The sequence below is a fragment of the Corvus moneduloides genome, chromosome 13, assembly GCF_009650955.1.
Source record: "Corvus moneduloides isolate bCorMon1 chromosome 13, bCorMon1.pri, whole genome shotgun sequence".
Lineage (NCBI taxonomy): Eukaryota > Metazoa > Chordata > Aves > Passeriformes > Corvidae > Corvus > Corvus moneduloides.
Genome location: NC_045488.1, coordinates 20,231,148 through 20,257,734, shown reverse-complemented (window position 1 = coordinate 20,257,734; position 26,587 = coordinate 20,231,148). Strand labels below are relative to the sequence as shown.

At 58.3% G+C, this 26,587-nt stretch overlaps 3 protein-coding genes across 3 annotated transcripts; all 3 read right to left on the bottom strand.

Moving 5' to 3' along the window:
• Window positions 1-26: 26 nt before the first annotated feature.
• SNX22 (sorting nexin 22) lies at window positions 27-3,958 on the bottom strand. The gene is given in 7 exon segments (XM_032122383.1): window positions 27-382; window positions 384-445; window positions 576-652; window positions 793-887; window positions 994-1,098; window positions 1,188-1,271; window positions 3,863-3,958. Coding segments are annotated over 7 exon segments (519 nt in total). The 5' UTR covers window positions 3,923-3,958; the 3' UTR covers window positions 27-346.
• Window positions 3,959-4,453: 495 nt separating this feature from the next.
• SNX1 (sorting nexin 1) lies at window positions 4,454-16,741 on the bottom strand. Its single transcript, XM_032122381.1, has 15 exons — window positions 16,594-16,741; window positions 13,395-13,497; window positions 12,394-12,527; window positions 11,808-11,874; window positions 10,725-10,768; window positions 9,663-9,804; window positions 9,111-9,189; window positions 8,780-8,855; window positions 7,976-8,089; window positions 7,755-7,848; window positions 6,621-6,826; window positions 5,836-5,979; window positions 5,376-5,456; window positions 4,994-5,065; window positions 4,454-4,870 (listed from the first exon to the last, which is right to left on the bottom strand). The coding sequence occupies exons 1-15, from the start codon at window positions 16,723-16,725 to the stop codon at window positions 4,820-4,822; spliced, it is 1,539 nt and encodes a 512-aa protein (XP_031978272.1). The 5' UTR covers window positions 16,726-16,741; the 3' UTR covers window positions 4,454-4,819.
• A 3,150-nt stretch (window positions 16,742-19,891) lies between these two features.
• On the bottom strand, window positions 19,892-25,653 carry PATL2 (PAT1 homolog 2). The gene is given in 20 exon segments (XM_032123357.1): window positions 19,892-20,139; window positions 20,343-20,495; window positions 20,590-20,687; window positions 20,766-20,906; window positions 21,168-21,327; window positions 21,573-21,721; window positions 21,879-21,923; window positions 22,231-22,331; window positions 22,412-22,526; window positions 22,641-22,779; window positions 22,860-22,937; window positions 23,055-23,209; window positions 23,395-23,484; window positions 23,599-23,766; window positions 24,126-24,191; window positions 24,301-24,369; window positions 24,490-24,791; window positions 24,917-25,010; window positions 25,479-25,571; window positions 25,573-25,653. Coding segments are annotated over 20 exon segments (2,322 nt in total). The 5' UTR covers window positions 25,639-25,653; the 3' UTR covers window positions 19,892-20,099.
• Window positions 25,654-26,587: the final 934 nt, after the last annotated feature.

Below are 26,587 nucleotides of genomic sequence, written 5' to 3'. Positions count from 1 at the left end.
CTTTGCAGAATTCCACAGCACAGCACTTTGCCAGTCAGTCAAATCCAAGAGATTTATTGCACCAAAGCCTGGACACAGAGAGGTTTTCCAGCACCGTTCAGCATCCAAAGGCTCATACTGCAAGCCCAAAACAGCACGGGGGAAGGCAGAGCTCCTGCTCTCCCAACAAAGGCACTTTGCATGGTGGTGGGAGAGCAGTTCCCAACATCCCTTTGGCTTCTCCCACTGTCCCCTTGGGTTCTCCCACCATTTCCCTGCCCCAGCCCAGAAGGGAGGAGTGAGTTTTCACCACAAGGATCTCTTCCTCACCACTGCGTCCCTGGGTGCTGGGTGGGTGTCTGGGAACTCATTCCAGAAGCTCGGGGTGCTGCCTGGCCAGGGACACAGCTCGGGGCGAGGTAGAGGCCCTGCAGGACCCCAATGAGGACGGTGTTGGGGAGCAGGTCTGCGAGGAAAGGGCAACAGCTGGAACAACTTGTTCCCTCCTGGGCCCCATTAAAGGAGAAGCACCTTTGTGGGGCCCAGAAGAGACTTCTGGAGGTTTTGGAGACCTGCTCCACGGCCCTGCTCCTTACCAGTGCCGTGTGGCCGCACGTAGGGATCGGAGCAGAAGCCGACGATGGGGCGCTGGGAGGGCCGGAGTCTGGTGCTGCTGTGGAAGAGGGGACATCAGCCCTCAGCCTGTCCCCACTGTCCCCAGCCCCGTGGACGTGGGGTGCCTAACACAGGCCAGGGGGACAATCCCGGTGCCATGAGGGATAACCATGGTGCCGGCAGGACTCATCTACTCACGGGGGGCTGCTGGCCTTGGGGATCTGCTGGCATCGCCGCACCTTCAGGAAGTCCAGGACATCCTGGGGCAGCTCCTTGTTGTGGTACAGCACGCCCTGCAGTGCTCCAAGGGGGTCAGCACCCCAAAAACCCATCCCAAACCCACCAGCATGCGTTCCTCACCCCAAAAAACCCACCCCAAACCTGCCGTATGCTCCTCACCTGCAGGTAGAGCTCCAGGCCCTGCCGGCGCTGCTCCAGCACTTTGGGCATCCAGTTGGGGACATGGCGTGGGGGGAAGTCGGGGACCTTGCAGGTCTTCTTGATCTGGGGAAGAGTGTGGGGCATCAGGGCAGGCCACAGAAGACGAGGCCAGGCCTCCCATGTCCCCTTCCTGTGGAGCTGGGGGGTCTCACCCGCTTGTGCAGCGCCTGGAACTCGCTGTAGCGCTTGGTCACCGTGTGCCGCCGGCCATTGCACAGCACCTCCACCCAGAACACCTGCAACAGGGACAGACACCGCGTCCTGTCATCAGCCCCAGCCTCACCATCCTCGTTGTTCTCACCATCCTCATGAGCCACAGCCTCATCGCCCTCACCATCCTCTCCACCCTCACCATCCCCATCAGTCTCCCAGGGGAGGTAGGAGCCTCTAACTCACACACCTGGGGAGGACACTTGGGACCCTCCACCCCCACTTGTCCAGGACAGGCAGAGTCCCCCAACCTCCAGGGCAGACCCCCCAACACCCTATGGCCAATGGGGGTACTATGGGACCAGGCCAAGCCCCAAAAGCAGATGGGACACCCTTCTCCCCTCCTGAGGGGAACACAGCAAGGTGTGACATCCCAACCCCCACCAAACCCCGCCAGACAGTTGGGACCCCGGGGCTGGTAGGGACCCCCAACACCTTGGGGTATGCAGGGACACCAGGAAGCGCACATGGGGACCTCAAACCAGTGGGACAGAGGGAGACAACCCATCTTTCCCCAAGGCAGGTGAGGCCCCCTACCTAGGGACAGATCCCTCCTGGGGAAGGCAGGAGAACCCCTCCTTTCCCCACAGGGCCAGAGGGAACCCCCAGACCAGAGGTCCCCCCACTCCACTCCCCAGGGCCAGTGGGGATCCCCCAGGGCAGGGACACCCCCTGCTTTCAAGGGTGGACCCCTGAGGACAGACAGGGATCTCCAGCCCACAGTGCCACAGGGAACCCCCCAAAGTAGAAAGGCAGAGGAGCCACCCCAGAAAGAAACCCTGTGGGGACCTCTGCCCATCACCCCTGGGCCAGGCACCCCCATCCCCTCCCCTTCAAGGGCTTTGTGTCCCCCTCCCCAGAAAGGGATCCATGAGGACCTCTCCTCCTCAGGGCAGATGGTTCCATCTGCCCTTCTCTCCCCCTGCCTCCTCACTCACCTGGATAGCTGGGACCCCAGGGAGCAGGTAGGACTGCTGGGAATCCCCAAAGCACTTGGAGGATGTGGGGACACCCCGGTGGGCATGTTAGGAGCCCCACACCCTCCACCATCCAGGGCAAGCAGGCACCGTCAGAGGAGGCACCCAGAGAGAGACAGGGACCCATCAACACCCTGAGGCCAGAGGGGACGCCGTGGGCCAGGGACCGCCCTGCCCTTGCCGTTCCAGGTGTAAAGAGTGCTCTGACAGGGACCCCTCAGGGGCACTTGGATCCTGCACTCCTGGGGGAAGGACACATCCCCATCCTGGGGGCACAGGGGTATGACAACGACCCCCGGGAACAGAGGGGACACCCTCGCCAGTAATTCCCCTTCCCTACCCCTTCCAGGGGTAGAGGGTCACTGTCTTTCCCTCCCTCTCACCCCAGGATCCCCTGGATGCAGGCAGGGACAGCCACTCCCGGACATTTGGGGACACCTGGGGACATGCCACCCCCGGGGCAGATGTGGGACACACAACCCTGGGGCAGATGGGGGTACCCAGGGATATGCAGGGACCCCGTATCCCTCTGGGGTCAGAGGGGATTCCCAGGGTAGAGGAACACCCCCAGTATCAGGGACAGAGGGTGGCCCCTGGGCTAGCCCTGGGACAAGTGAGGCTCCCCAGCGACACTTGGGGACCCCCAATCCCTGACGCACATGGAGATACCCTCCCGGGCAGATGGGGACCCCGTGTGAGCGACAGGACCCCAGAACAGGATCCCAGGGCAGGCAGGAGGAGCCTCCAACCCCTGGGGCAGGTGGAGGCACTCCCGGGATGTGGGGACCCCCGGAGCCAAGGCAGGACCCTGCACCCCCGGGCCGAGAGGGGACCCGCAGGACAGGAACACTCCCGCTTGCAAGGGCAGAGGGTGCCCCCGGCAAGGACCCACGGCAGGCAGAGACCCCTGGGGCAAGTGGGGACCCTCCAGGGGTACTTGGGGACCTCCAACCCTTGAGGCTGGGACATTTCAGGGTCGCCTGGGGGAACCAGGGGACCTCCAGTCCCAGGGCAGGTGGGGCATCCCGGGGAAGGAAGGGAACCCCCAACCATGGGGGCTACAGGGACCTCTCCCCCTTCCAAAGGTACAGGGTCTGTGCTCCCACCGGCCGGGACACCCCGCGACAGGCAGAGACCTCCACCCCCCTGGGTCAGGGTGGAGGCAGAACCCCCCAATCCCTCTGGAAAAGGGGAACCACCGTCACACCCCCATCTCCGCAGCCACGGGGATGGGGGCAGGCAGGATCATCCCGCACAGCCGGGCCCAGAGGGGACCCCCGGAGCAGGGACGACCCCCTTTAAAGCAGAGGGTCAGCGTGCGCCGCCGGCAGCACTCCGCAGGGACAGGCAGCAACCTCCGCTCCCAGAGCACGCAGGACACCAAATCCCCCCGGGAGCACGGCCTGACTCCCCCGCGGGAACCTGGGCACCCCCAGACCAGGGACACCTCCCCCGGCAGGGACCCCCGGGGGAAGGCGGGGACCCGCACTCCCGGGCCAGCCGGGGGACGCTTGGGGACAGCGGGGAGACCTCCAGCGCCCGGGGCAGAGGGAGACACCGCCCCCCACCCGTCCCTGGGGGCAGCCGAGCCCGCACCCCCGGCGGGGGGACCCCGAGCCCCGCACGGCCCCGGCGCTCACCGTGTGCGCCCGCTCGGGGCTGCGCGGGGGCTCCGCCGCGGGGATGGAGACGGCGATCATGGCCCGGGGCGGGCGGGCCGCGGGCGGGGCGGGACCGCCCCGGGCGCCCACGGCGGGGACACGGTCCCCGGAGAGCCCGGGGACGGCCCCAGGCCAGCACAGGGGGAGGGGGCAGCGGAGACGCCGCAGGGACCCGGCTTACAGGGATAAGGGGAAAGGAAAGTGGGAAGTCAGCCCAAGCTGCCTTTTCTCTTTTTTACGGCAGGAAGGGTATCGGTTTTGATACAATCCCCACGCCAGGCTGGGGACGGGGAAAAGGCGCAAACCCACGCCCGAGTAAGGGGGGTAGGAGCACCACACGCCGAAGTGGGATTGCTACAGAACCCCGCTGAGCTCAGATCCTAAAAACGGCTCCCGCTGAGAGAAAGGCAGAGAGCCAAAGCCTAATCAAGAGCCGGGACAGGTGGCCAGAGCAGTGTCCAAGGTCACCTCTGTCCCGTCACAACACGGGGGAGGCTCCGCTGCCTCCCTCACCATCCACGGGATGTGCCCTTACCCCTCTCTGCTCCCATCCCGAACACCCAGAGCCTGTTTGCCCTGATAGAAGTTTTATTACAGAATTTTAATGGCACTGCAGGAGTAAGATAATTCATTAGAGCCTTAAAACCCAGCCTGAAAAATAGATATTTGCCAGATCTCATTAACCCCCTGGCTGCGGGTCTGGTCTGGAAGCAGGAAACTAGTTTCTCTTCAGTAAGAAAATATATGTTGCTAAATGAAAAATATACAGTTAGAAGAGTTACTGGCTCGCAAGCTGCTCGTCTGGGGGTGACACCTCTACCAGCTCCAGCATGTGGAACGAGGGGTCGCTCACGTGGAAAAGAGGAGGAGGTATAGTGTATATAAAAAAAAAACAACCAAAAAAAGGCAAAATTCAGGTTTGTTTGCTCGGTCCAATTAAGAAATGGCCTTGGCTTCGGGCAGGAACGCTTCCCAGTACTTCACCAGCTGCAGGGAGGAGAGGGAGAGAGTCAGGGGCCTTCAGGATGGAGCTGCAGTGGGGGGTCATGCTTGAGAGGTTCACAAGCTCGGCCTGAACTTGGAGGTAAAACCACATCAGGGACCACTCACCTGCTGCTGAGAGTTCAACAACGTCTCAAGGTATTTCGTGACGTGGTTTCTGAAGTCCTTAGATTTCTCTCTCTGCAACAGATGGGCATGAGGCTGGACCAACCACCAAAACCCTCCAGATTTTGGGAGGGGGAAGGAGAAACCACCGGGATTTTCCTGTTCCTCCTGGGGTCCCACGAGGAGACCAGCACAAGGGCCACAGAGGATCTCTGCCCACCCACCTTCCTTTTAACGGAGCCCCTGTGGGGAAGCCCCCTCTCAGCCAAAAGTCCTCAGTGATGCCCCAGCTCCCACAGGTCAGGATTTAGGGATGCTGCTGTGCCAGGAGCAGGGGCAGGAGGCCCGGTCAGCCCCAAGGCGCCGAGGGCTGCCCTAAACGTACCTCAAACCGTATCACTTCCTTGCGGATGACGGCAGAAATGCGCTCAAAGTCCCTTTCGTACTGTGTCACCCGGGACTCCCACTGCGGAGACAGGAAGTGCACTGTTTCGGGGCAGGGGAAGGAACTCCTGCCCCCTTCTCCACGGGGGTTCGGAGCCACGACTGTACATGGGAGAGGTGTTACCGGAGCAGAGCCTGGTGCTTCCAGCCCTTGTCACCACCTTGGCATGGAAGCCACAGCAGGTGGGACCACGAGCGGCCCCTCCTGCAGCTTCGCTCAAGGCTGGCTAAGCCCTTGGTGCAACTTGGCCACAAGACACCCGTCCCTCCCGCCCAGGAGGTGCTCCCTGGCCCAGAAGGTTCCTTCCCCAGCCCAGAAGGTTCCTTGCCCAGCCCAGAAGGTCCCCCACTGGAGCACGGAGGGCAGGAGCAGAGCAGAGACCCCACGCTCCATTCCCTACCTCCGAGATCTCATCCTTGGCCTGCTGCAGCTTGTCAGGTTTGTTGGCCCATAGCAGCCTGGCTTCCATCTCCCTCTTCTTCTGGAGCATGGCCTGGGCATCCTGCCACCGCTGCCAGGTCTTCATGCGCTGGTCGAAGGCTCCCTGGAGGGCAGGAGGGGCAGAGTCGAGCTCTGCGCTACCGCTGCACCAAGCGGCTCCAAGGGGCTCTCCTGACAAGGGGACACTGGGGGTCCTGGACCAAAGCTGAGCCAGAACAGACATTGGGTCCTGCTCTGGAGCATCCCATAAGGACCAGTGCACCAAGGATATGGTGCTCTGGCCTCTGAGGCAGGGTGTGTTTGGGGCAGGAAGGGGTCAGCCTGCCAGACTCGCTGCTGCCATGGGTTGCTTCTTCCCAGTGCACCAGATGGGCTGTGTGGATTTGATGCCCAAGTTCAGGAGCATCAGGACTCAGGCTCTGTCCCAGCAGGCACTTGGCAGGTCTGTTTTCACCACCTGCATCACAGGTTACCAGCTCACAGCTTCAGCCTTCACCTCTGGAAGGGCTGGGGTCATTAACTTGCTCCTCATCCTCTCTGGAGAACAGCAGCACAGCCAGGCCTCGCCTACAACCATCTTCCAACCTAAGCAGTGCACACCTGGACAACCAGCAAGTTTTCCCTCTGCCTGAAGAGGCCATGCCCTGTGTGCCCTCTGCCATGTCCTGTGCTTGAGTCTGGAAGATCTCCTGGCATCCCTAAGCCTAAGATGGGTACAAGGAGCAAGAGCAAAGGACTCCTTACCCTTACAACTGAGAGCAGGCGGATGTAGTCCCCCAGGAGCTCAGCCAGGAGGAAGAAGTCGTTGTTAGCCTGTTCATGGTGCAGCTGCTCAATCTTCTCCTCCACCTCAGCCAGCTGGGACAACGCCCGGGATAGGGCCGTGTTGTCCTCCGAGCTTCCCAGCATAGCCAGACTCTTGGCAAACTGGGCTGTGTTCAGTGCCAGCTCTGGGGAACGGGATGAGGGTCAGGAGATGGGCCTGGCTGCACCAGGTGCTCCCCAGCACAGAGATCAGCCCAGGCAGCTGCCTTTCCACAGCTCCAGGAGATATCAGCTGGAAGAGCCAGCACTGGCTCAGTCCGAGCCAGCAGCTTCCAGCCACGAGGAGAAGGGGAGCAGCCGAGTGGGAGGACAGGCAGGGCTTCGCAGAAGTCAGTCAAAACATCCAGAGGAAGGAAAACATTTCCACTCCCAGAGGATGTCTCAGAAGGAATAAATAAGGTCAGCTCTGCTCAGGCTTGCTACAGAGCCTTCATTCCCATGAGGACAGGCTGAGGGAATTGGGATTGATCAGCTTGGAGAAAAGAAGGCTCCAGGGAGAGCTCAGAACCCCTTCCAGTGCCTAAAGGGGCTCCAGGAGAGCTGGAGAGGGACTGGGGACAAGGCATGGAGGGACAGGACACAGGGAATGGCTTCCCACTGCCAGAGGGCAGGGCTGGATGGGATATTGGGAAGGAATTATTCCCTGTGAGGGTGGGGAGGCCCTGGCACAGGATGCCCAGAGCAGCTGTGGCTGCCCCTGGATCCCTGGCAGTGCCCAAGGCCAGGTTGGACGGGGCTTGGAGCACCTTGGGCTAGTGGAAGGTGTCCCTGCCCATGGCAGCGGGGGTTGGAAAAAGATGGACTTTAAGGTCCCTTTAGCCCCAAGCCATCCTGGGATTCTATGATCCCACAGGACACAGGTTCCCTTCCACGCTACCACCCCAAGCTTGTGGAGCTGGACAGAACTGGGGTGACCATTTTACATCTGTCTCTCAGGAGGAAGGGACAGAGAGTCCTTCATAGCACTGTCCCACCTCCTTGGAAGTGTCCCTGGGACACGTGGCCCTGGTGTCCCGCCGGGCACGGCGCAGGTGCGGCCGTCCCCACGCTCACCTTTGCGGTGGTTCACCAGCGTCTCCACCACGGCGTGCAGCTTCCGCAGCCGCTGGTCCTCGCACTCCACCTCCTGCAGCTTCTCCTCGAACCACTGCAGTGGGGAAAGCCAGAGCTGATTCCCACAGGTGGGGTTTTCTCTGCACCCAAAGCCGGAGCAGGGGAGAGCACAGGGCTCCGGAGCAAGGGCAGGGACAGCCCAGAGGTGCCCCGACACTTACGATGTCCGATTCGTTCATCTTGATGGTCATTTTACTGACAGCATCCGTGGCCTTGTTGAACATCTTCATTATTCCTGCTCCACTCAAGGTCTGGGTGCCTACGGCTCTTGGGAGCTGGAAAGGAATGGAAAAGTTTGCTTTGCCATAGGAGATGGAGCCAGGCTGGGAGAGCTGGAGGTGTGCACCTGGAGAAGGGAAGGCTCCAGGGAGAGCTCAGAGCCCCTTCCAGGGCCTAAAGGGGCCCCAGCAGAGCTGGAGAGGGACTGGGGACAAGGGCCTGCAGTACCAGACAAAGGGAAACGGCTTCCCACTGCCAGAGGGCAGGATTAGATGGGATATTGGGAAGAACTACTTTCCTGTGAGGGTAGGGAGGCCCTGGCACAGGCTGCCCAGAGAAGCTGTGGCTACCCCGTCCCTGGAAGTGTTCCAGGCCAAACTGGATGAGGTTTGGAGCAACCTGGTGTAGCAGAAGGTGTTCCTGTCCATGGCAGGGGGTGGAACGAGATAGGCTTTAAAGTCCCTTCCAGCCCAAGCCATTCCATGACTCTGTTTTGCCCATGAGGCAACTGCTGAGTGATCTCTCCTTGCCCTTACATCGACCCACGAGCCTTTTGCTTATTTTCTCCCTCCCATCCAGAGGAGGGGATGGTTTAGCAGCTTTGGTGGGCACCTGGAGTCAACACCAGTTCCCACTCCCATTCCCACTCTTAGAGGGTTCTGCCACTTCCCGCTGCCTGCCCCACTAACTGCTCAAGTACCACTTCCTTCAGCACTTCCAAGGACACCTTACTCCACACCACTCACCTCCTCCTTCTCCAAGAACTCCCTGACATCCGGGTCCTGCAGCATGGTTGGATGGCTGACCACTCTCCGTAGGTACCTGTGGGAGAAACAACTCCAGGAGTTACTTTGGCTGTAGCAAAGCTGGCTCTGAGCCATCACAGCAACATCACAGCTTGGTATTTACTCCAGAACAGCAGCTGGAAAGCTGGAAATCAAAGCCAACCACTGTTCTAATTCACCCACCAGTTTTCCTACCTCCCTGGGCAATTTGGTGATGCCACCATGAAGACCAGACCTGCCAGACCTCTCTGAGGTCCCTCACTCAGTTCAGGGACAGCCAGTGGGGTCGTACCTCTCTAGAGCAGCCCGACGTTTTTCTAGGAACTCTGCAGAGGAGGAATCTTCTTTCCCAACTTTCACTTTGGTCATGCCTAGCACAGAAGGAAGATGTGATTAATGAGCTGCTCTAAACTCCACACGCACGATAAAGTGGTTTATTACAGACTATCAAGGTGACAGTGGAGGAGAGGAATCTTACAACAGGAATTAGACTTTGGAAATTTGAAATCTGCTTATACCCAAGGAACTGACATGCAGGAAAGAGGCAAAACAATGGGCTGGACTCAAGTGAACAGCAATTCAGTGACACCCCAGAGGTTTTACTCTTCACCAAGCAGGTGTGGAGGCTGTGAATTCCATCAAGGATTTAAGTCCAGAGCTCCAAGTATGGAGCCAAAGCTTTGCCTGTGCTACAAAACCCAGATTATTTTCCCTGGCTGCTCTGCAGCTTCCCTGTCAGCTCTGAGACTGCTGCAGGCCTGTCCTCAGGCTCAGAGCTCACCATCAGAAGGACCCATGAGAGCTGTGAAGGACCAGCACTGGAGCTGTGCAGCTCCTCACTCACCTATGAGGCTCTTCTCAGGCGGCGGAGGGACAATGAACCCATTCTGGGCGTGCTTCTCCGACAGCTTCTCATAGAGCCCCAGGAAGTCACTGAACCTCCTTTTGACTGAGAACTGCTTGCTCCTGAACATCGGCATGCTGGTCTGGGGGAGAGATGACACTTGGGTCACACTCCCCCAGCGAAGCCTGGCCCTGCCAGCTCTGCCTGCTGGCACCTCTGGGGTGAAGTGGGACAGCACCAGCTCTGCAAGAGGTGACCAGTGAACAGGGCAAGTTTTGGCCCAGGTTTTCCAGAGTTTCCCTCCCAGCTGGGTTCTCCTTGGAGCCAGCAGCAGCATTAATGGCACTAAATAACAAGCAGCTGCTCCTGCAGCCATGGGCTGCTTAGTAAGGCCTGCCCACTGCCTAATCCCATCATCCTTGCTCCACATGGGAACAGGGACACACCCCTCACATCACCTAAGGACTACAGGGGCCACCAGTGCTTCGGACTGAGTTTGCAGAGCAGGAATTAAGGATAACAAGTCCTCTAGTCTCTTCTTCAGACCACAGGGTGCCTGTAGCCCAGCAGCCGTAGTACAGGCAGCTGGATCAACTTTCCAGAGCCCAGAGCAGGACTCCAAAGCACTCCAGGAGCTGCATTTCTCATGGAAACTGAGGGGAACAGGTCCTGACATGAATGCAATCACAGCTGCAGCTCTGCAGCGAGTGCTGAGCTCAGGTCAGCTCAATCTGATGCTGGCACTGGCACAGAACCTTCAGCAGCAGCCCCAGCTCAGGGACTCTCCCAATGGATCTCATTCCTGCTGCTCCCTCCAATGCTGAGCATCCCTACCAGCCAGGACTGCAAAGAGCTAACTGGTTGTCTCCTTTCAAAGAGATCCCAACCCTATTCCTCAGTGAGGCTCATCCTTTGTGGATTATAACTCCTGAATCCACAGAACAAGGCATTCAGGCCTCCTGTTTATTTAGGTCACTGCTGGCTTGGCTAAGGGTAGACAGTCCAGCTGCCTTTAAGCATGGAAAAATAATGGAGAATTGGACACAGAGGGGTTAGACATACCTGTGTTGACACTTTGTAGGCTACATAGGCATTCATGCCATCCCCTGTGGAAAACAGAAACGAGGTGTTGGGGATCACAACATCAGCACTTTCCACTATTCCCTGAACACAAAGCACAAGGCTCCTGACCTTTTCCTACCTCAGTGATCCTGATTTTGGGTCTGACGGAGCATGGATCCTCCTGCAGAACCAGAGGCAGCATCCCGCTGCGTGGCCCTGGACTCCTGCCCAGCAGCCACTTCCCAACCTGCTTATCCCTCCCCAGGCTTCCTACGGGAGCCAGCGCTGACAATCGGGCGCTTGTTGCGCCAGCAGCGTCTGGGCTGGCTCCACACATCTGCTCAGACCCCAACAATTCGGAGGCTGTGGGGCACATGAAACAGTCTATTCACGGGATGCAAGTCAGGCTGGATGGGGCTGGATCCTGGAACACCACAGGCAGTTTGCTCCAGCTCACACAGAAATCCCCTTGTTCACCTGGCAGTTCATCTGCAGGGCATCCTCCGAGCTCTGGTGCTACCCCTAAGATACGTCTGATTTACATCTCCCAGCTCCAGAGATCACGAGGCATGGAGTGGGAACAAGCTGCCACTCGTGAGGCTGCTCTGCTGGCTGGGATCAGATGTCATCTTGGGTTTTCTGCACCCCAGGAACTTCCACGTGGCTGGTCATGACAATCTGACCCCACTTTCAGTAGACAGAAACCCTCTTGCTTCTCATTTTGAAGCCAGAGTAGCTCTTCTGGCAAGCACAGCTTCCAGGGAATGTGCCAGAGCATGGAATAATGCACTTAGTTTCAGGTCAAGGGAATTTTGCCTACCCCGTGCCAGCTCCACACAGGGCAGTGCTGGTCACCACAGTGTCAGGCACCAAGAATCCCAAAAACCCAGCTCCAGGCTTTCCAGAACCTGCCTCTGCCTTGCTTCTTCTCACCCTGGGCTTTGTGCAGCATCATTTCTTTAGGATGCTGGAGGAAGCCTTGGACACTGCTCCGGGATCAGGTTTGTGCTTAGAGATAGGCCAGAGCTGCAGGGCCAAGTCTGGCTCCTCTAACCCTGTTCACCGTGCAGAACAGTAACTCACCAACTTTCTCCGGGTCACTCACTCCCACAGTCAGGTCAAATTTGTCTTCCCGCTCCTCTTCTTCCAGCTGTTTGGAGACAGCACACAGGGACAGCAAGTCAAAGCCAGGAAACCAGGGTTCAACCCCCCCAAACCATTACAGTGAGCTTGTCCCTCTGCCAGGGCAACTCTAGCACCTCAGTCTGGCCAGGGCCATTCTATAAAGCCTTCCAGCTTCTCATCGTGTCCAGGCAAGGATCCCAAACTGGTTTGTTGCTCCTACCCCGCTATCTGCCCAGACTGATGCATAAACTGCTCAGCCCCAAGATGAAACTGCAGAGCTCCAATTCGCAGCTTGGACCCTGAGGACCAGATCCACCACTGTTACAGCTCTGGAAGCAATCTGGACCTTCACACGAGCAGGAAGGCCACCAAGCTGACCTGAGCCCCACTCCAGTGGTATCAGTCTCAGATGGATGGCCCGAGATACAAATCAGGGCATTCAATAAGGCAATTACATATTAATGACATCATTTAAGATTCATGGACACGTTCCTGCCAAAGACAGTTTGAAACCCGCAGGACAATTTGGAAGAGCAATGCTCACCTCCTCATAGCTCTTTGAAAGGCTTCTAGAAGAACTTGCAGCTACATCTAATGAGGGTGAAGGATTGAATGCTTTGGCCACCTCCTTTTTCTGGTTGTTCTGAGTGTTGTCAAGGGACAGCTCCACAGTGGCATCTGTCAAGAGAAGTTTGCAAGGGTCAGCCTCCCTCTTGGGGTTTCTGGAAAGGCAATCGCAATATTCTCTGGTTCATGGGATCTGGGGAGTAACAGCAGTCTTAATTAGCAAAGAAATCCATAGGGAGGACACCTGTAAGCACTGGGAAGAGCACAACAAAGCATCGGCACTGCAGTAAGAGCATTTGATTGATCCTGCTGGAGAACATTATGTTAATCCAATGAACTTCTTATGCCAGAAGGAGCCAGGCATCACCTCTCGCTGATCACCTCCTTGCTGTGTGCTAGAGGAGCTGCACCCTGCAGCAGCTAAAGCCAAGGTGGATTTTACCTGGCACACAGGCTAGCCTGGGAGGAAGGCTCCTTCCTGGGCCACTTCTCCACCTGGAGGATGTAAAAACTTCCACCTCTTAGCAGATGTATCCAGAATCGACTCTCAGCCCACCATGCCAGGGCTGGGGAATGTCTGACCCTCCTCATTTTCCCCTGCTGAGGGGGGTTGTGTTTCCTGTTCCTTGGGAACAGCCAGGTCTCTACTAGAGACGCTTCCTTCACTGGCACAGAGTCAGGAGAAGGTGGAGAAGGAAAATCCTTCACCTCTGAGGAGACACTCACCACCTCAGGGCTTAAGACAACAAAAGCAACCCCCATTTTAATCCTCTTCAGCTCCCAAACAGTTAGTCCTGTGGCAGGATTATCCCAGAGACCTGGAGGAGGCTGCTCCGACCTTCCCAAATACAACATCAGAGCAAGCAGACTTGAACATGAGTTAGAGATAAGGACTTATGACCTGCTTTTGGTTATGGATATTTTAGGACTACCACTCCAGGCCTGGAGCTGAGAGAGGCCCAGCACACACAGACTCACCCGCAAATAGGTCCTGATCATCCTGCTCCACATGAACCCCGTTCTCTTTGGAGGAGCTGCTCACAGGGAGAGGAGATTCTGCTTTGGGGGCTGGGGAATTGCTCTGTGAGAGGATTAAAAGGACAAAGACACAAGGTCATTTGCACTGAGAGATAGAGGAGCAAACATGTCACCCTCCTCATCACCCCACCCTGTGCCTTTCCACCCACCCTTCAGCATCACGCTCTCTGCCACTTTTAAGGACAACAAGTGTCACAGCAAACTCCAGAGCCAGCTTCCACCCAGAAAGGACCATCCTGGCTGCTGGGAGCAGGCTTGGGGACAAGGGGACAGCCCACCCGAGAGCTTTTATGCCAACCAGTCCTCCCCACCAGAAGGCAGAGCTGCTTTGGCATTCCTGTTATGGATGCCTGCATCCCAAATCATCCCTCATTTTGCAGGCAGACAGATATTCCAAGGAAGAAGGGGACAGCAAGTGCTATTCTGTAGGTCCCAGCAGAGAACAGAGCAGGTCTTTGATGGGCAGTAAATGGAGCTCTATTAGAGACTCTGAACCAATAGCTCCTTGGCACTCTCTCCAGCAAGGAAGCACCATCGGATCCCGTCGCTCCTGAAGGAGTGAAGCTGTGCTGAGGCAGCTCTTCTTGGAGGTGGGCTCGCGTCTTTGGGTGGTAAAATCAAAACAGCCATCGAAACACTCACTTGATGGCGAGACCTCCTGTATTTTAGGACGTTTTCCTAGAGGAGGGACTGCTCCCAGCTTGGATCAGAGCAGTCAAAGGCACGAGCTCTGCTTGTCAGTGATGGAGAGCAGGGAGCAGAGACCCTCCATGCCAAACATCCCCCCAGACCCCCAGGGTCCTTCAGACTAGTGTCCAAGCCAACAAGAGGACTGCTACCAGTGGTGACCTATGAGTAAAGGGCTCACACAGCTCCTCTGCTCCCCCAGGAAATCTTCAGGCTCATAGAGAACCCCATCACGCATGGACAAAGTGGTTTTCTACCACAACTGCTTCCCAGTTTCCCTTAGATTTAGTTCCTCAGACATGAAAACACCACACCCTGTTCCTACTTCTCCATCTGCTGCCACAGAGGAGCCGTGGCCTCGTTAGATCAGCCCATGACGTGACACCAGCCGTCCCTGGGGCCGGATGCAGCACCCCCTAACATCACATGTGCGGGAAGAGGTCCCGCCACGCCAGCCTGACGCTCGCCACAGGGAAGCAGAACTTGTTTGGGAAGAGCTGATCCTTGGGGCCATCCCTAGAAAGGGCCATGGTCACACAGGAACCCAACCTCTGTCAACAGACAGGTGAGGTCCAGCTCGGTTCTGTTCAGGTCTGACCCAAATGCTTCCTTGCTGGCGATGCCCAGGTGTGGCTGAGCCACCTGAAGGCCGGCAGCGGGGCGGATCTGCCTCCCTTGCTTCCCAGAAAGTGTTTTCCTAACTTTCAAGGGCAGAGACAAGCAAAGCCACCAGGTCACAAGAACAGCCAAGTATCAGCTATGACAGCGGCTTCCACAACAAAACCAAGCACCTGATAAGCTGCTGTGGCTCACCAGCCTCCCCTTCCAGCACAGGGACGCGTGATTCCTGTGAAATCCCACGGCACTTGATGGGCCACAAACCATCGAGCCACCTACGACATCCTCCAGTTTGTCACCAAAGAAAGGTCCTGAGAAGTTCCAGACCATCTCCATGACTTGGTGCCTGCCATAGGTACCAGCACCTTCCTCTTGCAAGGCCCAGGGTTGAACTTCCCCAGGTTTCCAAACATACAACCCAGCTGCTGCTTTGCCCAGAGCAGTGGGAGAGTTTCACCCTCACAATGTCACAATCTATCCACATTCCCCTAAATCTACCTTTTTCCCTGCTACAAAGCCACTGGAAACACAAGCACAGCTCACAGACACCAGGCAGGAGCTGCACCAGAAGCAGGGCAGAGACAGCTCCGGCTTTGTGTCAGTGGCAGGAGAAGCTTGGCCAGGCCATTCCCAGCAGGTTCATTTGGTCATGGCCACAACCTCCTGCTCGAGGCCTCCCTAGGCTGGAAAACTGCAGAATGTTCCTGGAAAACTTCCTGCCACAGACACCAACTCCTCCTGCGCTGCCAGCTGGATTAGGCAGGCTGGAAAAAGTCTGGGTGAGGTGGGCAAAGGCTCCCAGAGCTCAGGGAATCAAGCCCACAGCATTCCAGCCTCCAGGCTGCTGGAAGAGCTTCTGCAGCCCCTCTAGCTGAGATCCTCGCTCCATGAAGACACTGATCCCAAGGACCAGAGGCCAGCGGCTGACTAGGGAGGGATTCAGCTTAGGAAAGCACCAGTCAGTGTTTTAACTCCCCTCCTGCCTGCTGGTCAGCGCCTGGAGCAAACCTGGGACAATGCCAGCACAAGTTAATGCCAACAGCCTTCAGCAACCCGGACTTCCTGCACAGGAGGCTGTTGGAAACAAGGAAAGACACTGACACCCTTCACACCTCCACCTTCAGCATGGATTTGTGCAGCAGCACCTGGATTGCTGAACAAGTACCACCCCACGGCAGCCCAGCACAAAGTACTAGCGAGCAGGGGACACTGGATGCCTCCTGTCACCTCACGCCTCACACCACCCTCAGTCTCAAACTGAAGAGATTTCATGGCATGGCAGTCACGCCAGAACCCTCTGGATGTTGAGGGGACCAGAGCTGATGATGCTGGGGGAAGGCAGATGGGGCTTCTCCCCCCCACAAGCTGCACAGCAAAGAGGCTGAGCTGTGGCTGCCACTGCAGGATGATCGTGAGGGGCCCTGAAGCCCACCTCGTTCCGCCACCTGCCACGGGCAGGGACACCTTCCACCAGAGCAGGCTGCTCCAAGCCCCATCCAACCCGGCCTTAGGCGGTAGTTCTGCAGGAATGGAGAGGTTACAACCCCGGGGAAAGGGGGAGCAGCCGAGCACAAGCCTTTTCTTAATCCCACAGCCACGGGAGCCGCTCTGTGACCCCCACCCGGCCCCGCGGCTCCCTCTCCGCAGCCCCCCAACGAGGTTCCCCCTGAAGGGACAGGAGTCCAGAGGCATCGCCCCTCCCTTTATTCTGGGGGATTTGGGGGTGTTCCCCACTATTTTCACCAAGCCCGGAGGACGCCCCGGGCAATCCCTAGCACACGGGCCCGGCCCCGCAGCGCCCCCGGGGCGGCGCGCCGCCCGCGGCCGCACTCACGCTGCCAGTGAAGATGTCCTCGCCCTCCGAGTCGCTGTCGGGGGCCCCCGGCCCGCAGGGCTCGGGGAACGGCGGCGGGCGGCGCTCGGCCGGGGAGGGCGAGCGGGACCCGCGGCCGCCGCCCGACGCCATCGCCGCCGCTTCCGCCCGCGCCGCCCCGCCGGAAGCGCCCGCCGCGCCTTCACCCGCGGGGCGGGGCCTCGGCTGCGGGCGGGCTTCGGATTGGACAGTGCCTCTCCTCGCCCCGCCCCCGCCGGCAGCGACAGCCAATGAGCGCCGCCGCTTCCAGGCGTCGCGCCGTCACCATGGAAACGGGGTGTACCGGCCGTACCATTGTGCCGGCGGAGAGGGGAGCGTGTCCCCTCCCCCCGGGAGAAGTGGGTGAGCCCAGGGCGCCGTGTCCCCTCAGCGCCCGACTGAGGTGGCCGCGGTCCCTCGCAGCCCGGGGGCTGAGCCCGTGTCCTCTCGATACCCCGCGGAGTGGTCCCTTCCCCCAGTAAACCATCCCAGGATGAGCTACATAACCTGTAGATGTCCCGGAATGAATCCCATACAACCTCCAAGGCACCGCAGAATGAGCCCTATACCACTCCAGACATCCCAGGATGAGCCACATCCCCCCCATTAAGATGTTCCAGGATAAGTCCCAGACCCTGACGATGTCACAGGATGAACCCCACACATTCACCAAGACATCCCAGGATGAGACCCACACCCCTCAAAACATCTCAGGATAAGTCCTATACCACCAAAACCATCCCAGGATATGCCTCATACCCTGGAGGTGGACCAGGATAAGCCCTATAAACCCCCAGAACATCCCAGGATGAGCCCTATACCCTGAAGATGCCCCAGGATAAACCCCACACAACCTCCAAGACATCCCAGGATGAGCCCTATAACCCCCAGAAAATCTCAGGATGAGCCTCATACTCCCCCCCAAGACATTGCAGGATAAGCCACATACCTTGAAGATATCTCAGGATTAACCCTATACAATCTCCAATACACCCCAAGATGACTGCCATACCCCTCAAGACTTCTCAGGATAAATCCTATACCACCTAAAACATCCCAGAATAAGCCTCATACCCTAGAGATGCCCCAGGATGAACCCCATACACCCACCAAGACCTCCCATGATGAGCCCTATAACCCCAAGACACCCCAGAAGGAGCCTCATAACCTGAAAAGGCCCCAGGATGAGCCCTATAATGCCCCTAACCATCTAAGGGTAAGCCCTATACCCTTGAGACACCCCAAGATTTCCTCCATACTACCACAAAACATCCCAGGATGAGCCCCATACGCACCCCCCAAGACATCCCAGGATAAGCTCTATACCCTCCAAGACATCCTAGGATGAGACACACCTTGAGGGTGTTCCAGGATGAACCCCATACAACACCCAAGACATTCCCTGGATGAGCTCCATCCACCCCAAAACATCCCACACCCCATGACAGTGACGCCCCACCCACAGTCATGGGTCACCACCATCCTGTGGGGCCAATGACCCTCTCAGGGGCGCACCAGGAGGAGCTGGGCTGGGCAGCAGGACAGGTAGAGCCAGGTGAGACACCCTGGACTTCCATCAGCTCTGGATCAAGGGAGAACATCCAGCTGCAGGTGAATGATCTGGGGGGGGTCCCTGACCTGCAAGACACCACTCAGCTGGATTCATTCCTGGCTGCTGGCCGTGGAGAGGGTCTGTGTCTCCAGCTGGGAAGCACCAGGTGCTGCGGGCCCCTTGGCTGTGGGAGAGTAACAAAGAGATGGGTTTTCCTTCTTTTCCCTCAGCTGTCTCCTGTAATGAAGCCACAAAATCCAGCAGAGATCTCCACCTTCCATGCTAGAGAACTTGGTCTAGTACATGTCTGCAGCCAGGTCACACTTTCATCCTTCAGCCACTCTGGCTCCCAGGCAAGGAGCAAACAGAAAACAGAACACGGCTTATCCTTATCTGAAGGACTTGCCGGTGTCCTCCCCAATTCCTGCTATCAATGAGCAGCTGCTACTTCCCTCCTGCCTGAAATTCTCCCTGGGATTTGTAACAGCAAGGTTTGTTCTTTCACTGGCAGGTGAGAGCCCACGCTGGAATCCTCCCAGATCACCTCAGTGGGTTTGGAACTAGGGGTTCACCCCATGGAGAAGCTGCCAGTGTCACTCTTTTGACGAGGATGGCTAGCAATGAACACAACTATCCCAGAAAACTCCCTAAGGATAAAGCATGAGGAGCACACACATCCTTTAAGATGAGCAGGAGAGGCAGCAGGAGGAAATACAGCTGCCAGAAGGAGCAGGAGGTCCTGCCAGCTGGACTTTGCACTCTGAAGCAGAGGAAACTGAGCTGCCTTGACAGGCAGTGGAGATAAATCCCACCCCACCCCTCATCACAGCCTTACTCTCTGTAAATTCTCCCTTTGGCCCCTGAAGGATGCCCTTTTAAAGGAATTTCATCCACTCAGGCTTGGAGCTTGGGCAGTCTGAGGATGAGACACCTTTCTGCTGCAAACCCCTTTTGAATGAACACCAGGCTTTGGGTGTCAGGTTTAGACCTCTGGCTGGGTGGAGGTGGCCCGGTCCCAGCTGTCCCACGGGAGTAGGGGAAATCCCACCACAAAACCAGGCAGGAGCTACAAAGATTCCCACAGTGGGAGCAGACATTGCACCCACTCAGCCTCAGATACAAAAGTGAAGATCAGTTTGGGGTAGTCAGAATTGCTCAGAAAGATGGCTCAAGGTACTTCATTGTGAGCATAGCTGGACAACTTCAGACTGAATAGCCTTTGGGAGCTCATCAGAGACAGGAGGTGCTTTATTACCCTCCCACATATGTTTAAGACCCCCCCCACCCCACCCTGCCACTATATCCTTCCCATGTGCTGCCAGATGCCTGTACAAATCTTTACTGCCTTATCAGGACAAGCTCTGACTTATCTTCCCCACCACACCCCTTCTTTTCCAGCCCATTCCCCTCCCTGGCTGCTCAGGCGTGTGGGAGCTCTGATCCCCTTTCCAAGCACTCCTTTCTTTCCTCCTCGATGCTCTGAGCATCCCTCCCCTTCTTCTCCTTGCTCTTTACCAGATCCCCATCCCAGGCCAGGGGTCTCCATGCTCGTGTGACCACTGTGCATCCAACCATAAGCTACCCCCAGGAGCGAGAGTAGCTCATTAATCAGCTTTTTATTTTACTTCAAATGCTGTACAGAATGTGCTGTAGACAAAATCCCCCACCCCACCCAGGTGCTCCCAGCGCCCCTGTGCCCCGCCTTGCCCCCGCCGTGACCCAGCACCCACCACTGCCGGGGGCGAGGCCAAAATAAGTTACACCCACCCACCCCCGTGCTCCCGGGCACCGGGACAGGGCGGCACCAGCCCCGCCGCTGCCCGTGTCACCCAGAGTGCCCCGCACCAGGGTAAGCGTTCACTTCCAAAGCCACGGCATCGGGCCCTGCCCGTTCCCGGCACCGCCGGCTGCAGACCCCATCCCCAGCTCCCAGGGCTCAGCATAACACGTCAGCCTCCGTGGGCAGTGGGGAGCACCTGCAGGGAAAGGATGAGGTTGGAGCATCAAGTTGCTGACCTGTCCCAAAGAACTGGGAGCAAAGGCACCAGGAGCAGCTCAGCCCAGTAGAGGTCTGGAGATAATTCCAAGGCGGGATGGAAGCAGTGAGCCCCCAGTGCTGTCTGCTCCTCGCCCGAGGGATCCCCAGGAGAGGCAGGGAGCCATTCCAGGCAGTACTTACTCCCCCATCTTGGCTGCCAGGTGGTGGACAGTCTGCTTGTCCAGGTAGCGACAGAAGAGCAAGACAAGGTTGCTGGGCAAGAAGAGAGGCTCTGCCAGCGAGGCCGTAGGCAGCCGCGACAGCTCCCGAGACACCAGGTACACCGTGTCCATCCTGAGGGCACCAACACAGGGGGTGAGCACCCAGCACAGGGGGTGAGCACCCCATGGAACGGTGACAAACCCCCCAGGCTCACACAGTCCCTCACCATGCCTCGAAGTCCCCTCTGCACGGCTTCAGTGGTGCACGTAAGGACAGCAGCCTCTCTCCATGGCTCAGCAGGGAGTAGAGCAAGGAGATGCCAAACTGCAGGAAAGTACCAGGAGTGTCACAGCCAGCAGCAGTGGCACCCCCAGGGACACAGTGAGGCTCAGGGCCACATACCTGGTTCTTCAAGGCCATGGTGAGGGGAAGCTCTGAAAACTCAGGTAGAGGCCGGGTCAGCTCCTGCAGGAGCTCGATGAGTTTGCTGAAGGTCATCCCACCCACCACCTCATTCAATGGGCTGTAGAGCAGGGAGAGAGACTGGGCAGGGCAGAGGGGAGAGCAGGAATCTCAGATGCTGTGACCTGTCACAGGTACAGCTCCCAGCACTTGGTGGGGAGGGTCAGTGCCACCAGGACTGCTGGCGACCTTCTCCTCCCCAAGGATAGGAAGAGGCTCCTGTCTCACGCTAACCCCACAAGACAGGATCCCCCTCATTGCCCAGGGTGCCCCCTGCCCCAGCAAGAACAGAGGAGGAGGGAGACAGCCTGGGCCATCCCTGCCCTGGCTGGAGGTACTTGCCTCATCCAGCATGTCCTTCTTCATGAGGAAGGGCAGGTGGTGGGTGATGGTCAGCAGGATCTTCTCCCTTTGCTCTTGGGTCAGGTGGGGCAACAGCCGGGCCACAAGCTTCTTGCCCTTGCGCACACACAGCAGTTGCAGGAATTCATCTTCTGTCTCCCTGAGAACAAAGGCTCCATTGGCACAGATCCCAAGGGACCTGGAGCATCTCTGTCCATCCAAAAGGACCAGCATCAGCTCCACTGGAGGACAAGGTTCACAGGCAGGGTCAGCACAGGCTGCAGTGACACATGGCGGGAAGGACCCAACCCTCCCATGACCCAGACTTGCTAATCAATGAGCATCTCAGATCCACGAGGACCAGAACATGCTGCCTGCTCCCCTCTCCCCACGGCACAGACTCACTCTTCACTGCTGCAAGCCCTGATTTTCAAAACTTGGTAGATACTGTCCACTTTTTGGCTCTTCTGCTCCTGCCTGGGGGGCTGTTGCTCCCCCAGGGCCAGGGACATTTTCTGTTGCACCTCCTCCACTTCCATCAGCTGCAGGAAGAGCTGGAGAAACAGTACAGGGTAAGGAGGAAGCTTGGAGCATCTTCTACCCACTGGCTATCCAGCACCCTGCCTAGGTAGATGTCCCCTTAGAGAAATCCCTGGATGAAAACAGAACACCTGGGCCATTCTGCCCAGCCCCAAATCACCACCCACTCACCTTCTCGATCCTGTGCAGCGCCCGCAGCCGGTAGGTCCCTGCAGCCTTTGGGAGGGGAGAAGGGAAGGCACAAGGGTTACAGCCATCCCCAGACACTGCCACCAGCCCAGTGCTGGGCCAGCTGCTACCTGGGGATCGGAGGTGGCTTCAGGACACAGAGCAGTCCCATGGGGAAATCACGGCCAGCTACAACTAGCCAGAGCCCGATCCCACCCCTTGGCTGGGCACAAGCTGCTGCTGCTGAGGTGGCACCTCCTCCAACTGTGTGCCCCATCCCACTGCTCAGGACAGCTCCTAAAGCAGCACTCCTGGCAACTCAGGGCCCCAACCAGCCCAGCTTCTCTTCACCTACCTCCTCCTCCATGAGGGCATGGTGCACAGCATCGATGGCCCGGCGAGGGCTGTAGCAGGTAGACACCGTGACCTGGCCCAGCGAGCCAGCGATGCGCACCACTGCAGGAGAGGGGGAACATGGTGACACCACGTGCCAGAACTCCTTGCCCAGCCCCTCACCACCTGCCCCAGCCCCTCACCAGAGTCATAGGTCTCCACTTTTTGGATGAACGGCGTGACCAGCTTGGGGGGCTTGTTGCGCCTGCCTAGCAGCTCCTCCTCCGCCTGTTTGCGCTCCAACCGGTGGTAGTAGGTCTGTAACAACAGGCAAAGCCAGGAGTTCCCTCCACCAGTCCTGGAGAGTTTCTCTGGCTCCCAAAGCCCCACCCTGAGGAGAACAAGCTGCAGGTGCTGCTAGCAGGAGCCCACCTGGTAGTAATAGTCATCATCCATGTTCTCACTCTGTAGCTGCATCATCTCCACCTTGATGACCCAGTCCTTCTCCTTGGAAGTCATCAGCCCAGCATAAGGGTCCACTTTACGAGACCACAGCTTCTTGGGGGAGACACTGGCACAGGAGAAGACCTCAGCCCACTGGGACCACCCAGAGCCCCCCTGCATCCCACAGCACCCCACAGACCCCCATACCTCTGTGCCTGCCTGCCCTGCTGCTGCATTAGGATGCGCTGGTGCTGGGGGTGCAGCTGGGTCATGTGGCTGGGTGGGCTGCAGGGGACACCAGACAGGGGTCATGGAGGGTTTTGGAACACCCCCAGAATGAGGTGGCCCCCAGCTGCTTTGTAGGGCCCCCCCAGTCCCACCCCAACACCCCACTCCTGCTACCTGAGGTTCAGCTGGCCCATGGCTGAGGGGCTGAAGAAGAGAGCAGGGTCCAAAGAGGAAGACACGGACCCAAAGTGCATGCCCAGGGGCCGCAGTGGGCTGCCCACGGTGGGGGACCCGGGCTGGAAAGGGGTCGGAGGTGCATACCCTGCAGTCTGAGAGCAAGAGAGGAGATCAAGGGTCTGAGCCTTCCCATCTGAGCATCCCAGAGGGGTCAGCCAGCTCTGTGCTGGCCTCTGGCTTCCATCCCTCAGGCAAAGTGCTACCCCCAGATACTGCCACTCTCCCTATCCCCTGCCACTCCAGGGCCACCTCAGTGGCTCAAAGCCCACCACATTACCTGGTTGGGAGTGAAGAGTGGAGGGGGTCTGCAAGCTGGCAGGAAGGGCCGAGGAGAGCATGGGGAGCGAGGAGACATCAGGGGTGCCTGCTACAGAACAGGAGACAGGAGGTGTCACTGGGACAAGCCTGTCCTCGAGGCTGCACCTCCAGGGAGGGGAGGCAGAGAAAGAAGGGATGTAAGAGCCCCCCCCCAACCTGTTACCTGCTGGAGAAAGCACCGGGGGAAAGGCTTGGGGGACATCAGTCTTAAGTCAGGGTGCTTAAGCCGGGGAGAGCCCCCATAGCCCCTCTGCACAGGAGAGCCAAGGAAGTCAAGGGCCATATTGGTGGATGGTGGGGGTCTCTCCATGACCTGGAGGACGGCTTTATCCTACGGGGAGGAGGCAGCAGCAGGTGGGAACGGGGCACAGCTGGGAACAGTTTAGTTCCCTCAGTAACAGGCAGTTCACCAAAACCTTTGGTCATTGCTCAACCAGGACCATGCACCAGCTGAGCTCCCACTCTGGTAGTGTGGAGCAGCTGCGACGCATGGCAACACCCAGTCACCCCAAACTCAACAACTTTGCCTTCAAACCCAGGCTCTGCTTTGGGTGGGCATCCATGACACATCTGTGCACCTTCAGAGCCATTTGGAGATGCCCCAGTTGTCCCAAATTCCTGTGTGACCCTTGTCCTAGAGTAGTGGGAATCCCTTGGCCGCTCCCTGAAGGCCTGGCTGGGGGTACCCACCTCCAGCATGAAGTGACGTGGGATACTGCCAGGGCAGGAGCCCCATGCCGTGGGATCCATCGCCAGCTGGAAAACAGGGAGATGGTTGGCATGAGGCAAGTGAACAGGGGGAGAGGGCAGGGGACACCACAGGGGCCACTCAGCCTTATCACCAAATGGGAGGGGACATTTTTACCGTGTCCTCCTTGCTAAACTCTCCCCAGCAAGTACCAATCCTGCTGTCCAGCACTGCCGAGTCCTGGCTCTGCAAGGAAAGGGGAGTTAAAGATCTACCTCCCTCCCCCAGTGCCCTCTGTGGGGCAGGAGCCACAGGTGTGGGGATGGAGGGGGAGCAGCAGGACCCCCCTCTCTGCTCACACATCACCTCCAGCGTGGGTTTGCTCCGCACAGCTCTCATCACTGCTGGGTCTCCCAGCTCGTTGGGCTCCTCAAAGCACTCCTGCTCTTCCTCCTGTTCCTCAGTCCCCAGCTCCTCTACCTCTTCCTCCAACTGAGAATTAACCTGCTCCACCTCTGGCTCTATCCCACCTTCCTCCTGGGGCTCTCCCAGCTCCTCTAGTTGCTCAGCTGTTCTTCCAGTCGCCTCTGCCAATGCTTTGGCCACCTCAGGGCTTATCTCCGGTGGCACCAGGAGTTTTGGGACATCCTCCTCTGTAGAGTCTCGGTCTTGGAGGGGGGAAGGAGAGTACAGCAGGGTGAGTGAATGCTTGGGCAGTGCCCACCAGGGTGTCTGCTCCCCCCACTGGGTGCTGGCAGGTTTCTCCAACACCGGGGCTCCCCTGAGGTCTTACCTAACCCAAAAGTCATCTCGTTGTATAGGTCGAGCTCCTCATCCTCATCTTCCAGCAGAATCGCATCTTCCACCAGCAGGAAGTCCTCAAGAATCTGGATTTGGAAGCAGCAGAGTCCTCGCTAAGGGAGAGGTAACCCTAACATGCTCCCAAAGTGGGGGGCATCCAACCTCTTCCGCAGTCTACTGGTGGTGCTAGGCAGCCCACAGGGCTCACAGATGGAAAAGGTAAAATTGGGAGCCAGCGGCACTGCTAGCGAGGGCAGGACCCGCAGGCTCAGCCCGCGGAAGCTGCCGGCACCAGCGAATGCCGGCACGGAACGGCACCAGCGCGGCTGGGCTGAGACACCATGAGGCTTCGGAGTGAACACCCGCTACGAGGGCACGAGCGGCACGCGAGCACAAGGCAGGGAAGAGTATCCCACCAGCACCTCCAGGGCAGCGTCTGCTCCGGGACCGACCGTTCCGGGGAGCGCCAGCTCCGGAGAACGAGCACCGCGGAAGGAGCGGGACGCCAGGAGGCGGCAGCGGGCAGGGTGTAGCGGAGCAGGGCAGGCACTCACTATGCGCTCGCCGCCCTCCGCCATCCCGCGGTGCCGCCTCCGCCTCCTCCCGCTCACCCACCCTCCGTCCGTCCCGGGTCCCTCTACGGGGCCACGCTGCCCCCGCCGCCCCTTTTACGGGCCGCCCCCGCCGCCCCGGCATGCGCCTGCCGTACAGCATGGCGGCTCCCAGCGGCGCCCTGCGCCTGCGCACTCGGCTCGCCGTGCCCCCGCGCTCGGACCCCCCGCAGCCAGGGAGTGAGGATGAGGAGGGTCAGTGACCCCACCCGCGGCTCTCGGAGCACAGAACACCCCAGCCCGGCTCTCCCCACTGCTCGGGTCGCTCCTTGACTGCCATGGTGTTCTCAGAGCTGATATCCTTCTGAGGAGTTATGGAAAAGTGGTGGGATGTGGTCTGTCGGGATGGAATATTCTCGTAGATGACATCGGGCACAGGTGGCAACACTAACGCTGTAAATTTCTACATCTCACAAAGCATAGTGGGCTGCCCTTATCCCCTTGAATACCAGGAGCACCTTGGTCACGTCACCTACTCCCAAATAATTCTCCCAGTATTCTGTTAATAAAAGCAGAAATATCCCAAAAGTGGAAGATTTGGCTACTCTAACCAATTCATTGTGGCTTTTTAAAAACATCCTTTGGAAGAGTTGTGCTTCTCTTTACAGGGAAATTCTGACAGGTGGTGGGTTACAGCAGAGTCATTGCCAGGGATTCACATCCCAAAGGGCGCGGAAAGGATCCATGTCCTGCCATCCTCTCCCCAAGCCGAGGGCAGAGTCCACTTGGGCAGAGCCAGATTCGCCCGTGGATCAGCTGGACCGGGGTGGTGACTCCCGATGTGGTGACCCTGTAGCAACTCCGCCACCGATGGAGCACTCAGGGATTATTTCTGCCAGAGCCCTGAGATCCCTGATAAGGCTCTGGCCACAGCTGCATCTGTTTATCTCACCCTGGAAAAACACTGCGTGTTTTCAGCTGCGTGCCCGGCACCACTCTCTGGGCAGCCAGCAAACCCAGCCGGAGCTGGGCCAGTGGGAACTGATAATAGTGTTTTCAGGGTTTTCCTTTGTTTGGCCTCTCCTGATTTACCTGCTGCCTTTGGGATGTTC